At 46.2% G+C, this 14,743-nt stretch overlaps 2 protein-coding genes across 5 annotated transcripts in view; one reads left to right on the top strand and one right to left on the bottom strand.

The window, feature by feature from the left end:
• Window positions 1–1,863: 1,863 nt before the first annotated feature.
• LYRM1 (LYR motif containing 1) lies at window positions 1,864–12,887 on the bottom strand. The gene is made up of 4 exons (XM_033166425.1): window positions 12,853–12,887; window positions 5,721–5,879; window positions 3,491–3,583; window positions 1,864–2,197 (listed from the first exon to the last, which is right to left on the bottom strand). Exons 2-4 carry the CDS (start codon window positions 5,877–5,879, stop codon window positions 2,081–2,083), a joined length of 369 nt encoding a protein of 122 aa, XP_033022316.1. The 5' UTR covers window positions 12,853–12,887; the 3' UTR covers window positions 1,864–2,080.
• An 81-nt stretch (window positions 12,888–12,968) lies between these two features.
• DCUN1D3 (defective in cullin neddylation 1 domain containing 3) overlaps window positions 12,969–14,743 on the top strand; it is a 33,645-nt gene continuing 31,870 nt past the window's right edge. The window contains exon 1 of one of the 4 annotated variants that reach the window (XM_033166420.1): window positions 12,969–13,084. The gene's annotated coding sequence lies outside the window, so the exon portion shown is untranslated. Of the gene's footprint in view, window positions 13,085–13,496; window positions 13,593–13,940; window positions 13,962–14,525; window positions 14,643–14,743 lie in introns of those variants that run through there. The other 3 variants (XM_033166421.1, XM_033166424.1, XM_033166423.1) reach the window with 3 other exon arrangements.

Below are 14,743 nucleotides of genomic sequence, written 5' to 3'. Positions count from 1 at the left end.
CCTGGAGTCAACTGGTTTGGATGCTGTTTAATTCATGAATGTTGAAGACCCTTTTCTGATTGCCTGGGGCCACTAGTGAGCCGCTTGCAGAACTGGGTGTTCCACCCCTGAGCTTTTGCCATAACCAGATAGTAATATTGACTCAGCTAATTAGGCCACGCAATACCTCATTGCACCAGTCACTTGCCTTATGTATATACTTTGGATATTCAAGCTTTTAGTTCCTTTAATCCCAGGATTCAAAAGATGGAGATTCAAAGGGGGGGGGGCCTCTGCACATCTGTCTGTGGTTAATGGACAACATATATAACAAGCACTGAATGGGCTGGACACATTTTAGAGGACGTGTGCAATGACTGAAGCTACACATTCTGGGGAAGAGGAACTCAGGCCTCTTACAATGACGTTTCCACAAATACTACACGAGAAACAATTCAGCCTTAACAGAGATAAAAGACGACTTTGCATTTCTGCCTTGTAGAATTCTCTGATGGTATAAAGGAGAACCTAAGTTGTGCTTTCAAGTCATCTGCAAGAAAAAGGTTTCTTACTTGAGTCATACCCTGTTGACACATTGCTACCAAGAACACAAAACACTTGAAGTGTTCATAAGCTGCTGTTCACCACATCACCCCATTCAAATGAAACAACTCAGGCTGACCTGTGTTATTCCTATGGCAGCCAGAGACAACCACTATCCTGCTAACCTTAGGTGGATTATTCCATGCTTTGTCTGGAGTTCTGTTTATGTTAACAATTGGCCAGTACCATCTCCTGACATGGAACAGTATGTTCTCAATAGCAGGACTGATTTTGACCCAAACGCAAATCTAGATTAGACCTTCAGCTACAAAACAGGGGAATCTGTGGCCTTCCAGGTGTTGTTAGATTATAACTCCCATAATCCTTGACCATCAGCTATGCTGGCTATCCCTGATGAGAGTTGGAGTCCAACAACATTTGGAGGGTCACAGGATCTGTATCCCTGCTTTAAAAATTATTATCTATTGAAAGGGAGGCCTAAACCGGGGATTGGGGAACATGTGGCCCTCAAGATGTTGTTGGACTCCCAACTCCCATCAGCTCCAGCTAGCAAGGTCAATGATCAGGAGTGGTCCCCTCAAATGTTGTAGGGTCAAAGGTTTCCCACCCTGGTCTAAATTGGAGGGCTATTTCAGGCATCTTGCCAGAGGGTTATTTTCTGTCTTTGCTGATGCTTTTCAACCCTGTCCCTTTTAAAACATGGTCAGGGCACAGTAGCCAACCAAGTGCTTCATCACAGGCACAAGAGCCTTAAAATGAGTTGGGTGGGTAACATGCTGAGTAAGTGCTTGTGTCTACAATGAGCAGACGTCTACTTCCCAATAAGCGCACATGAAACATGCCAGGATCTCCCACTGGCTAGGCCTCCTTGCACTGGATTTTATGCACAAGTTATGGCTCTGCATGAGGATATAGAGAGAGACTAGAGCCCCCAGTGAGTAATAATAATAATAATAACAATAATAATAATAATAATAATATTTTTATTTATACCCCGCCCTTCCCCGCCAAACCGGGCTCAGGGCGGCTAACACCAATAAAATCACAACAAAAACATAAAACAATTCATTAAAATGCAGATTAAAATACAATTTAAAATTTAATTTAGAGTAGGGATGGAAGGCACAACCTCACTCCTCAGCCAAGTGCAGAAAGGTTGGGGAAAGTATTGCCCAGACTAGGCCATTCTGTAGAGGTGTTTTCTACTTGCCACACCATGCTGGTGTAGTCTTTGAAAAACAATGTTTTAGGTTTCAGAAGATGACCCTTTCTGCACGGTGCTATATCCTTCTACAATGCAAGACGCATCAGACTTTTGTCTTTCCTATCATAAATCATCTGACTTTTATTGGTGAGTCATCTGCTGACTCTTAATAAATACAAGACAGTTTGATTGTATCCTTACTCATCGCCTTCTCAGGATCAAGTGGGCCTCCGGCCTTGGGGGCGATGTCAGCAAGTGCAAACCACACCAGTTTCATTTATGCATGAAAGGAATCTGCCAAGCAGTCCAGGATGACACAGGCAACAGTCTTGATTATGAAATTTCATCGTGGGATTTCAAGTAGACTGGCTTGGAAAGCTTCCTCAGCTTCTCTTGATGTCGAAACGTACGGCCGTGCTGCTGTGCGAGACCCATGGGAGGCAGATGAGTCTATGTGAACCAAGGAGAAAATATTTTTAAAAACTCAAAACGTTTGGAAACTGCAAAAAATCAGAACTGCTCAGAAACAGACACACATGCAACCAATTCCACCCCCCTGCCATAGTCCAATGAAGGGGGTGTTGCATGTGGGCCTGGAAGAAGTGGGAGTCACATCCCAGTTTCTGTCCCCACAAAGGCATGTCATGGTCCATCTTTTCACACCTTAGGTTGTACCATAGCCAATGTTTACCATGGACATGCCTTTCTGGGCCATTTGTCTCCTCCCTCCAAGTGTGTGGAGGAAACAGTTTGGTTTCTAAACCAGAGATCATGAGTGGTTTTGCTCTAAGAAATCATGATCAATAAGCTAACTTTGGCTGTACATCGTGGTTTGTTGGGAGCAAACAAACCACTATATCTGGTTCAGATTTAATGCTAAGCCAGGGTTCCTTTCCCTTCCCTTGCCCCAGAAAGGGTGAGAAGGAACCAACTGACCAAGATTAGCGTTTTTACCATTTACTGTTACACTGAAAGAAGATCAGAGGTTCAATTCAGATATTGTGCTGAACCATGGGTTTCTACTGACCATCGTTCAAAACCCAAATCGTGACGTGAGCTTCCAAAGCTACAGGCAGACCATAATTTAGAGCTGTGGGTCTGCTGTTGTTTTCTGTTCGCTCAGTGCTCATGTCTCTGAGCCAATGGCCTCCGGAAGCACAGTAATGGACGTAACCATGGTTTGTCAATTCAAACATTCTGCCAAATGAGGGTTTGCAATCCAATTTCCGGCTGTGGTCTCTTGACTTCCCAGCTGATCTAAAAAATGTGGTTTAGTAATTCAGCCTAGGTTCTGAGGTCTGGGGAGTGAAATCACAGTAAACACTGTATGGGCAGGGGGGGGGAACCAAATGGATGATTACTGCCATATTGGACCCCCCACTTGCAAAAAGAATTGAATGCTGACAGAAGGAACTGCCTTTGTGAGTGCCTGAGGGCTGATAATGAATACCATCTGAAGTCTAAAAAATTGAGAATCGGTGCTACATGGTAATTAAATATCAAGTCAACATCCTGATTCTCCAAGCAACTTGTGTTATTAAAAGACATCATTTTTAATGACTCTTGCAGATGTGGGAGACATCTTTGAATCTCCTGATTCAACCTGACTCATGTGCTTAGCAGTAATTGTAGGATTGTTCCTGGAAAAGCAAATGGGATGATTCAATAGCTTCTGTCTAGAACATGTGGAATTCTACGGAGTAATGGGGCCAAGTTATTCACATCAGGTGGATTTCTACTTACAGGCCTTGGATACGGGATGTGATAGTGAAGTCCTATCTCTATCCTCGCTGTGCATTCGTCTATACATTCTTTAATCAGCTTCGGATCTGTTAACTTCTCAAACAAGAAGACAAAACAGAAATCAAAATAGAAAGCTGTGAATCCATGTAGAAATTAGCCATTTAAAAATCACACCTTGCGGGGTCCCCCCCCCCTCTCCCACTAGCCCAGGCGAGGACATTCTGAGGTTGAGGTTGGTGGGGCAATGCCCCATTCACCTTAACAGACCAGCCTCCACTGGGCCAAGGCAGAGGCGGTTTTAGACTAGCACAACTGCTGTGGTAGCACTGGGCGTTGGCCTGCAGGGGGTGCCGAAACAATGCTGAAGAACGGATCAAGAGAGGTCGGGGTGCCAAATTTTAGCATCGTTCAAAGTCCGCTGCTGATCAAGGCCACACAGTACACTCGGAAGGAAATTTGTGTGCCTAAGTGCCGTTTAAATCAACGGGATCAAAGAGCGTTGTTAAATGTGAGGTACCCATATCTCTTCTCTGGATTGGGTTCCGAGCAGTCCTTTGATTCATTCCAAATTTAACTCAAAGCAGCTCTTTGTTCTCCCACAGAGTGTCTAATTTGAGCTCTTTTCGCGCCTACCCGTTTGGACTGCGCTGTCTTTTAATTAAATTGTAGGTCTACTTTTGATAAAAAATATATATCACTCACATTTCAGGAAAGCAAAGCATGGGGGGTTTTTGTCTCCCAAATATTCCAAAGGAGGAATTCTTTAAAAAGAGAACTCGCATGTTTTAAGAATCCATCAGGGCAACCTTACATTTGAGCCTTCGCCTAGTAGTCATAGGTGAACAGGAATTCCATGCAGGTGAGTGAGCAGGCTGGCAAAGGAAGGACGGGTCACGACAGCCCACCTCTTGCCATGCTACGCACAGAGCAGGTATGGAGAAACTTTGGCCTTCCAGACGTTGCTGAACACGGCTGAATTGGCAGTGTTTGCTGGGGCTGACCAGAGTTGCAGCAGCATCTGGAGAAAAGAAAGTCTCTTCCTCCACGGATGGAAATCCAAGAGGCTGATTGGAGCAGGGATGGAACCCCCTGCTTAGCAGCCTGCCCGGCAGAGGAAATTTTTTGTGTGTGTTGAGATTTCCTGCATTGCAGGGGGTTGGACTAGATGTCCCTCAGGGTCCCTTCCAACTCTTAAGATTCTACAAAGTTGTATCAGATTATGGTTGTGAGTATTTTACCACATTGGTCTTCAGCTGGTCCATCGAGACCTACAACTGGGTTGTGCTCTGTGCTAAGGCCATTTAACCAGGAACTGTTCTGTGAGAAGGATTGTGATTGCTTTTCATATGCTGGTATTGTTGTGGGTGGGTATGTGGTTTTTGTTTTTTTTAAAAAACACATATCAGGTGTTTTTTTGTAAGCCACCATCTGGATGAAGGAAAGAGAGGGATGTATGAGCCAGTGTAGAAACTAGCTTATTCTACAAAGGTGAGATTCACATTTGTTACTCTGCTTCTGCATGTTACTCTGCTTCTGCATGTGGCCCCACCCACCACCAGCATGTGGCCCCCGGGAAGCTGCCAAGAAGGAAATGCGAGCCTGAAAAATATACCCTACTCCTGACCTATTATTTGTTCAGTGCTGGACGGACATTTGGGGGACCCTGAAGCTTGAACCTATCATGGGGGCCCCTTTACAACTGACAACAAGGTCTGGGTAACTACTGCTATCTTAACAGAAAACAGATCACCACACCTTTACAACTTCTGTGCTGCTGACTGTCAAGCTTTGGAATTATTGAAATATATGTTGTTGTTGTTGTTCAGTCGTGTCCGACTCTTCGTGACCCCATGGACCAGAGCACGCCTATCCTTCACTGCCTCCCACAGTTTGGCCAAACTCATGTTATTGAAATATATACACCCCCCCCAAAAAATTGATTTGAGTTGTGCAACACCCCCCCCCTTTAAACTAAAGTTGCTTCTGGGACCCCTCCTCCAGTATTAAGGGCCCTGAAGCTTAAGCTTCATTAGTTTCATTATAGATCCTGGATTTGTTTCTTCCATGGGGAAACCCGATGATGATCACAGTCTGGTCTAAAAAGAAGCAACAGTCTGCATACAAAGAACATTTGCCCTGTCAGCTGGGACAAAGCGGGAGGAAGCCAGTCCTCTTGCCATCTTTGATGCCAACTCAAAACCCATAAATATTCAGCAAGACAAACACTCACATTTTTATTCTTTTGGAATAACGTTTTTGCTTCATTTATAATGTACTGTTTTTCTTTGATGGTCTCTTCCATCTGGCCCGATGCCGATTGCCATTTTCTGGCGATGCGAAATATCTTGCGATAAAGGCCAAGAACTTCTTGACGGGCGATGGGCGTCATCTAGAAAAACAGGGAACAGACTCACCAACATTTATGGTTGTGGGGGTAGGAGGTGGCCTCCAAACAGATGGGACATTTTCACATACTCCTTAATTAGTTTTCAAATATTTTAATGGCTCTCTTAGCTGAACACAAAGAGAACCAGAAGAGACAGAAAACTAGTATCATGTGCTAATGACAGAGAAAATTTACTTTCCATGTACCAATTTGGGGAATAGGGGTGAGAATCCCAGACCCTCCAAGTGTCCCTATTTTCCAGGGACAGTCCCGGATTTACAGAAGCCATCCTGGTTTCTGATTTCACACTGGAATGTCTTGTTTTTCCTTAGGATGTCCCTATTTTCATCAGAGAAATGTTGGGAATCTATGGAATTATCAGATCCCCAAGCCATCTGAAGGCAGCCCTGTATAGGGCAGTTTTTTAATGTTTAATGTTTTACTATGTTTTTATATATGTTGGAAGCTGCCCAGAGTGGCTGGGGCAACCCTGTCAGATGGGCGGGGTATAAATAGTTAAATTAGGACATCCATATTTTTGTCGGAGAAATGTTTGAGGGTATTAAAAAACAAATCCTTCCAGTAGCACCTTAGAGACCAACTAAGTTTGTTACTGGTATGAGCTTTCATGTGCATGCACACTTCAATTGTTGTTGTTGTTGTTCAGCCGTTCAGTCGTTTCCGACTCATGACCCCATGGACCAGAGCACGCCAGGCACGCCTATCCTCCACTGCCTCCCGCAGTTTGGCCAAACTCAGGCTAGTCGCTTCGAGAACACTGTCCAACCATCTCATCCTCTGTCATCCCCTTCTCCTTGTGCCCTCCATCTTTCCCAACATCAGGGTCTTTTCTAGGGAGTCTTCTCTTCTCATGAGGTGGCCAGAGTACTGGAGCCTCAACTTTAGGATCTGTCCTTCCAGTGAGCACTCAGGGCTGATTTCTTTAAGGATGGATAAGTTTGATCTTTTTGCAGTCCATGGGACTCTCAAGAGTCTCCTCCAGCACCAGAATTCAAAAGCATCAATTCTTCGGCGATCAGCCTTCTTTATGGTCCAGCTCTCACTTCCATACATTACTACTGGGAAGACCATAGCTTTAACTATCCGGACCTTTGTCGGCAAGGTGATGTATCTGCTTTTTAAGATGCTGTCTAGGTTTGTCATTGCTTTCCTCCCAAGAAGCAGGCGTCTTTTAATTTCGTGACTGTTGTCACCATCTGCAGTGATCAGGGAGCCCAAGAAAGTAAAATTTCTCACTGCCTCCATTTCTTCCCTTTCTATTTGCCAGGAGGTGATGGGACCAGTGGCCATGATCTTAGTTTTTTTATGTTGAGCTTCAGACCATATTTTGCGCTCTCACCCTCATTAAAAGGTTCTTTAAGTTTGAGGATCCAAGCCAGTGATCTATTTAAAACATGAACACATTTGACTCAAGAATGAATGCAGATCCAACCTACGTCTTGAAACAGAAGCTTGTCTGTTGTCCGGGATTGCTGGTCTTTTCATGCCGGAGATTTCTGTGAACTCAAGACTAAGTTTTCGTTGTCTGTGAATCCAGACAGCGATTCTCAACAAGATGGGCACAATACTCCCTTTCTTAACTGTTCTCGGCAAAGGCGGCCTATTGTCATTTCTCAAGGAACAGATGGCAAATGTTTAACTAGGCTTTGGGAGGCTGAAGGAAAATGGTGGCCTTTCAGAACGGTTCAGAAACTGGCCAAGCCAGATTGCCTGTCCCATAACAGGGGATTAGGGAATGGATTTGGCTGGTGCAATCATTGGGCAAACCAGATTTAAACCACTCCTCCAATGAAGGGGCCACAGCATCAGCGTGAATGTAACGTTTTCTGCTTTGGAACTGGGCACTTTGCCACTGTTCAGTGCTTTGGAACAAGGATGGGGAACCTTTGACTCTTCAGATATTGCTGAACTGCAACTCCTATCAGCCCCAGTATGGCCAATGGCCAGGGATGATGCAAGTTGCAGCAACATCTGGGTAACCTATGGCCCTCCACATGATGTTGAGTTACCACTCCTGTCCTCCCTGTTCATTGGCCAAAATCATTGGGGCTGATGGCAGTTGGAGTCCAACAACATTTGAATCGTATAAACATAGAACTGTAGAGTTGGAAGAGACCCCAAGCGTCATCTAGTCCAACCCCCTGCAATGCAGGAATCTCAGCTAAAGCATCCTATGACATATGGCCAGCCAACATCCAAGGAAGGAGAGTCCACAACCTTCCAAGGGAGACCGTTCCACTGTTGAGCAGCTCTTACTGTCAGAAAGTTCTTTCTTATGTTTAGTCGGAATCTCCTTTCTTGTAACTTGAATCCACTGGTTTGAATCCTACCCTCCAGAGCAGGGTAGGATTGCTCCATCTTCCATGGGACAGCCCTTGAGATGTTTGAAGATGGCTATCAGATCTCCTCTCTGTCTCCTCATTCCAGGCTCAACATAGCCAGTTCCTTCATTTGGAGAGCCACAGGGCCCCCATCCCTGCTGCACAAAAATGCTCAGCAATTAGCAGACCTTTAGCCCTCCAGATCTTGCTGAACTATAACTCCCACCATCTCCAGCCTTTACCCATGCTTGCTGGCTGATGGGAGTCGGAGTTCAGGGACATCTGGAAGGCTGACAGTTCCCCACAACTATACACTAAAGGCACAGCAGCTTCCTAATTTGAGCTCAGAAAGCTTCAGAAAGGAAACCCATTTCCAAGATCCCTCTGGGGGTAGGAGGTGTCCCGCTGTCTGCTTCTCAATACCCCTCGTCCATGTGTGCACAGGAACACAGGAGGCTGGCTTATACTGAATCAGACCCATTGGCTCATCTAGCTAAGCACTGTCCTCACCAAGTGCAGGCCAGATCTGGAGAATCTTTGGTTTTTCAGGCAGCCCCATATGGAGATGTTGGGGATTGAACCTGAGACCTTCTGGATGCAAAGCAACTGTTCCACCTTCCTGCGGAGGAATCACATCAGCAGGGGACGCTCTGGCCTTTGTTCTCGGCGCCTGCTTAACGCCACTCTCAGGCGCCTTTCCAAGAACGGCCGGTGTCGGGAGTCCCCATTTCGCTGTCTTAAGAGCTAAATTATAACACTTAGCTGAAGTGATGGCCCACAATTGCTCTGCAGCTGGGAGCGGTGACAGATCATCATTCACGGCTCTGCACATTTAAGCCGCAGCAGCAACAACGAAAAAGTCAGTGGGTCAAATTCAACCCTGGGGTAAAACACGAGCGAAGAAAGCCAACAGGCCTGTCGCTGTGGTGGACATTCAGCAGATTTCCTACGAGGAAGAATGAACAGCTGGCATGCTTCGCCCCCGTGACATTGAAGAGAAGGGGAACGAAGGCTGAGAAGATCACCTTCTTTCCAGTGCACAGTTACGCATTAAACCATCAAGTCGTTTGGCATCAACAGGATTCATTTCTCCCTCTGTGACAACAGCTCATCTGGTTTAACGATGCATTTCAAACGCCCCCCTCTTTGTGCAAGATACTTGTGCAAGCTTCTGTTTCGACTAGTGCACTGGGATTTGAGCAAAAGGGGAACGGGTTTAGGGCTGCAGCTGCTGAAGAGGTTGCAAGCCGGTTAGCAATGCACTGCTCTGATCTTTTGTGTGAAATCGGGTATTTTAGGAAGCTGCCTTAAACTGAGCCTTGGTTCCACCTAGCTCAGCATTGTTGGCACAGACTGGCAGCGGCATTCCAGTGTTACAGCCCTACTGGGAGATGCTGAGAATTGAACCTGGGATCTTCTATATGCAGAGAAGATGCTCTACCACTGGGTTGCAGCCCTTCTTGTCATGTGGGGTTGATGCCTGGAGGGCTGTTTTTCCCCCCTCATGGACCTGAGGCTCCCCATCTCTGGTTTATGGCTTACTATTAGATGCGAATTCAGCCAATATCTAAAGGTCCCTGATTCGTTCCTGTGTATTGGCAGCTGTGATTCTGAAACTCAATGTAGTGGTGAATGTATTAGTCTATGGCTGGAGAACCCAGGTTCAAGTCCTCACTTGGGGAGTCGGTTTTTCTTTTGCTGAACAGTAGAGAGAAGATGGTTTTTAATAAACAAATAGCCAGTCTTTTTAGAAACAGTCTGGCTGGCCACAGTCAGAAGCTGGATACTGAACTAGACAAACCCATCGTTAAAAAATAAATATAAAAAGCAGCAATTCTTAGCACTTGGCGGTTCAGAGGAGCAAGAGGTGGACCTGCTCAGGAACCACCAATGATCTTGCAAGGACCTCTACCTGCCCTTCACTGCATTTCCTAGTTGCAGAAGCAAAACACTGACTCAAGCTCTTTTCTAGAGAAATCCTTTCATTGCTTTGAATACATCCAAGATCTGCTCTGTCAGGGGGAAATGTACATGGATGACCGGAAACCAAAGGCAATTTGGATAGTAACATTGTTACCAACCAATGGGGTGGGATAGAGAGAGAGAGAGAGAAGGATCATAGGCACATTTCCTTATTTTTTCAAATGTTATTCTCTCTCCTATTTGGTGACATAATTTAAAAAGAAAGTTTGGAACTTCTCAGCGTCTTATACTTTGCACTTGTGGGCTCGCCTTACCCACTCGGTATGCCCACTCAGCCACTTTGATCTGCGGAATTGGCACTGCTAGACGTGCCACATAATATTTGTTCCACACTCATAAGAAATGAAACTTTTACTGTGGCTGCTACTATACTTTGGAACTCCTTGCCTGTTGACATCAAGCAAATGCCTTTGCTGGACTCTTCTCAGTGCCTTCTTAAAACATCTTTGTTTAGGCAAGCTTATTCAGACATACAGAAATCGATTTTTTTACTTTCTTTTTAGCTTGCAGCTGCTTTTGAATGTTTTTAATACTCACTTTTAATTGTATTTAATGATAATTTTAGTATTTTGTTCTGTATGTAAACTGCTTTGAGGTTTTACTGCAATCAATTATATAAATTGTGTTATATAAAATAAAAATAATGGTCTGATGAAGACTAACGGGACAAGATTTGCCTTATTCCATTTTTAAAAATGCAATCAGACAACAGTTTCCCACCCCCTAGGAAATTCTCCCAAAACATCAATACATGTAGAATTCGGTCAACGCTGTAGCCCAGCAATTTAATTTCACCTTATAAGTCTCAGCAGCATGAATAAAGTCTTTTCCTGGAACTCTTCTTTTATTTATTTTTTCTTTAGCACAACAAATGACATTCTCAGCTATATCTGCATTATAAGAATGAGGCATCCAAAAATATACAACCCAAATCCGGAGCAAAATAATAGATCTGCACTTCTTATTCATTTTTGGCCTTTCGGCAAAGGTGACTAATCACTCAGAAAATAATAGAAATTATCAAGTACTGGGCCAAGGCCAAAATAAAACAATGGATCTAAATATTAATGAAACCAATTCTCCGCAAATTACGCTTGCCCATGACATTACCAGTTCCTTCCTACCTCCCATTGCTTTGACTCAGATCACCTGAGCCCATTCAGAAGATGCTCCAGTAATGCTGATGGTTTCTGGGTTGCAGTTGGAAAGCAACATAGCCTACGCACAGCAAGTGCTGCTCTTGCTCCTGTCCTTATTTCAGTTTGGCTTCTTGCTTTCAAGGGTAGGCTCACATTTTAAAACAAAGGCTTCCCTTACGTTTGTGGGTTTCTTTCGGGGGCTTCAGCTTTGCTCAGTTGTCACTGATGTTTTAACTGCTGACTTGAATATAATTTAAATTTCCCATCAGCTAACACCATCGGTGGGGAAACTGTGGCTCTACAGATGTTAGAATCCAACTCAAAAGAGTCCCAGCCAGCATGGTCAATAGTTGGGGGTGAAAGCTGTTGGCTCCCAGCAACAGCTGGAGACCCCAAAGTTTCTCCATTTGTGGCTAACGCCCTATCTACCTATGACTTATGGGTGGTGATGGTGAACACATAAGATGGTGTCATGGGGCAACAGAAACTGCGGTCACCCCTAACCCGGCATCCATTCAAAATGGCTACTCCCAAAGCATTCTGGGAAGAGTAGTTTGCAAAGGGTGCTGACCTCACAGAGGTACAATCCCCATCACCTTTAACAAACTACATTTCCCATGACTGGGGAAAAGCTGTAACTGTTATAAGTCGTGTAACTGTGATTTACATATATAGTGTAGACTTGACTTGCATGTTATATGGAAAGCCTGAGTTTCAGGGTACAGTGGTGGGGTGGGGTGGGGCCCTTACCTTTTCTGATGGGAACTCGAACGGCATATAAATCATATTAAATAATAAATAAAAATTAGAATACGGAAACGCAATGCAAATCTGTGTCTTTTCGGGAGTGGTGGTGGGCAATGTGTTAGGGGGTTCACCCTAGGAGACTATACTCACAGCATCCTAATGGACTGACAAGGTCCATTCAACTACCAATCACAACTAAGCTCCATCAGGCTCCGCCTCATGGTTTTCAAGGCCCCGCCTTTGAGCTCCTTCAAGCCCCACCCCCTGAAAGTGAGGTTGTCATGGCAGCTTCAGCAGGAGAGCAAGGGCACAGCACTGTGAGGAGATGGCAGGGGGTGTGATTTACTGCCAAGAGACCCCACTAAAGAGTCAAGGTGTTATAAACGGATGCATTTAGGGGGTCAGGTTCTCCCGCTCTTCGTTGACATTGGCGACGCCATTTTGTCGCCACGCCAAGGTGCTTTGGCGCCCTCTAGCGGAGAGGGCAAGAACAACTCGAGCTCTCTAGGGAGCCCGCGGAGCCATCTGGGCTGTACCAATATACGAAGGGGGCGGGGGTGGCGAGTGCGGAAGGCAACACCCGCAACCAACACCTCCTCATTTCAAAACGCTTCCCTTGGCCTCCACCGTGACACGCCCGCCCCCCGTGGGCACTCCAACCCAACCTTACCTTACCTTACCTGACGCAGGCATCATCCTTCCCTTCCCTTCCTCACCCTCCCGACTAGCATAGTTGCACCCGACGCGGCTTTGCTCCCTACTCACCTCAGAGGCAGGAGGAGGACGACGACGGGGGTGTGCGGGGGAAGGGGCGGGGGAGTTTAGCGCCCCCTCTTGCCCTCACTGCGTGCGGCGTCAGGCACGTCGGCGCGGGCGCCGCCCTGCGTCACCGCGTCGCCAGCTGACTCCCCAAACGGACACCGCCCCCCGGAAGTGATGCAGGGGAGGCTGAGCCTGAGTGGGAGCCCTGGCCGCTGTAAGGAGCTGGTGCGGAGGGGTGAGTGAATTGGGCTGTCTCTCTTCCCGTCCGTTTCGGGATGGGGCTGGGGAGCCTCCCGTTTGTTTCCCCCACCCCCCACACCGACTCCCTTCCCTCACACACGGGCTCCCTGCCCCCCCCCACACACACCTTGAGCAACTGCCAAGGTCCTCAGCTCTCTCTCTCTCTCTCTCTCCCCCCCCCCCCAATCGCCCCCTCTCTCTGTGGAGTCTCTGTCTCTCTTCTCCCCCTGGACTGCCCTGCGTTAGAAGGGGCTTTGGGGTGGGGAGAGAGGAAGGAGGAAGATTTGGAGCCCTGGTGGGGGGGGGGAAGACATGTTCCCTTTGAGGGGTTGGGGTGGGTCATGAGGGGGCCCTGGAAGTCCCCATGAGGGAAGCAGGGGCAGTGGGGGAAGGGGGTGAGAGAGTCTTCCAACTTTGGGGCATGTAAATCTTCCCTGACTTCCCACCTCTCCAACGCCCCCAAACCCCAAATATAAGTGTCTCCTCCTCCCCTATCTCAGAAGGTGAGTTGGTTGGAGTCTCTAGTCAGATTTTGTGTCCGTGGAAGCTTCCCTTCCTTTTAGCTTGGTGTTAGGACCCGCTTGATCTGGGTGCATTTTTATTCGGTAAATTCAGAGGCTTGCTTCCCACCTCAGGATGTGTGATTAGGAGGATGGGAGGTCGTCACTGCCACTTCGTGTCCCAGGGTGAGTTTAGATTGGAGTGGTATTAAACCCGCCCTTACTCACAAAATTGTGTGGGTTTCCCCCCTTTTTTTGATGGGAACTCTCCCTCCCCCCTTTTAGGCTACAAGGTAAGGATCCACCCATGGTCCAATCCTGGGCAAGTTTTCTCAGGGCAGGTTGCCCAAATTCAAAGGGGCTTACTCCCAAGTAAGTGTGTGGGACTGCACCCTTTTAATATGTGGCTTGGAGTGGTGGCAGGGTGGAAGCTGCTATTTTAACCATCCTGGTGTGCTCAGAGTGGGATGGTTAAACTGTGGTTAAACACATATACGCACAGCACTTTCTCATAAATGTTTGGAATGTGTGGTCATTGGTTTTGGGTTTTTCTTTTTGAAGGAGCCACTTCCCCCTTTCAGAAATTAAAGATCATTTAATATGCAGAGACAGTTGACACTGATGTTTTTTGGTCATTCTTCCGCCTACCCTTAAATCCATCCCAAACACACTTTCGTTACCTCCCTGTACTGTGAAATATTGTAATCTGTGTTAGTTGTGAGCATGGAACATGGATGTGGTTTTTCTTGTTCGAAACAAATGTTCTCAAGTGAGAGGAGGAAAATGGGAAAGTGTCAGTCCCTTCCCCTCCACCACCCCAAAGTCTGGCACACTGGCACCTTCCCCACCACCAGTAGTGCAAGATCACTCATCTCCTGTCTCCTCCTTCAGGAATTTGTTGGACTGTGGTCATTATACATCATTTTGGAGATGCTTCCACAATTGAGGGTCAGATAAAAATGACCTCTTGTTGATACCTCAGTGCTGAAGAGGCTATTCCCTTATTTATTTGTTTAGTGTCATCTACATACATGGTGCTTTACAAAAAAACAGGTATGACAGGTCCCTGCCCTCAGGAGCTTGCATCCTGAAATAGACGAGACAAACAGCAGAGGAAGTGAGGAAAAAATGAGTAGGAGATCCATTGTGTTCAG

The sequence above is a fragment of the Lacerta agilis genome, chromosome 13 (genome assembly GCF_009819535.1).
Source record: "Lacerta agilis isolate rLacAgi1 chromosome 13, rLacAgi1.pri, whole genome shotgun sequence".
Lineage (NCBI taxonomy): Eukaryota > Metazoa > Chordata > Lepidosauria > Squamata > Lacertidae > Lacerta > Lacerta agilis.
Note: the sequence above shows the minus strand (reverse complement) of the source record. Positions and strands in the feature narration are given on the sequence as shown.

What these genes read in the sequence shown, in the direction of transcription:
- LYRM1 (XM_033166425.1), bottom strand. Translation starts at nt 5,879, where the DNA reads ATGACGCCCATCGCCCGTCAAGAAGTTCTTGGCCTTTATCGCAAGATA. An exon ending in TATTCCAAAAGAATAAAAAT is followed by an intron (nt 3,584 to 5,720) that starts GTGAGTGTTTGT and finishes TTGTTTGAGAAG; the next exon opens with TTAACAGATCCGAAGCTGAT. An exon ending in ACATCCCGTATCCAAGGCCT is followed by an intron (nt 2,198 to 3,490) that starts GTAAGTAGAAAT and finishes TGGTTCACATAG; the next exon opens with ACTCATCTGCCTCCCATGGG.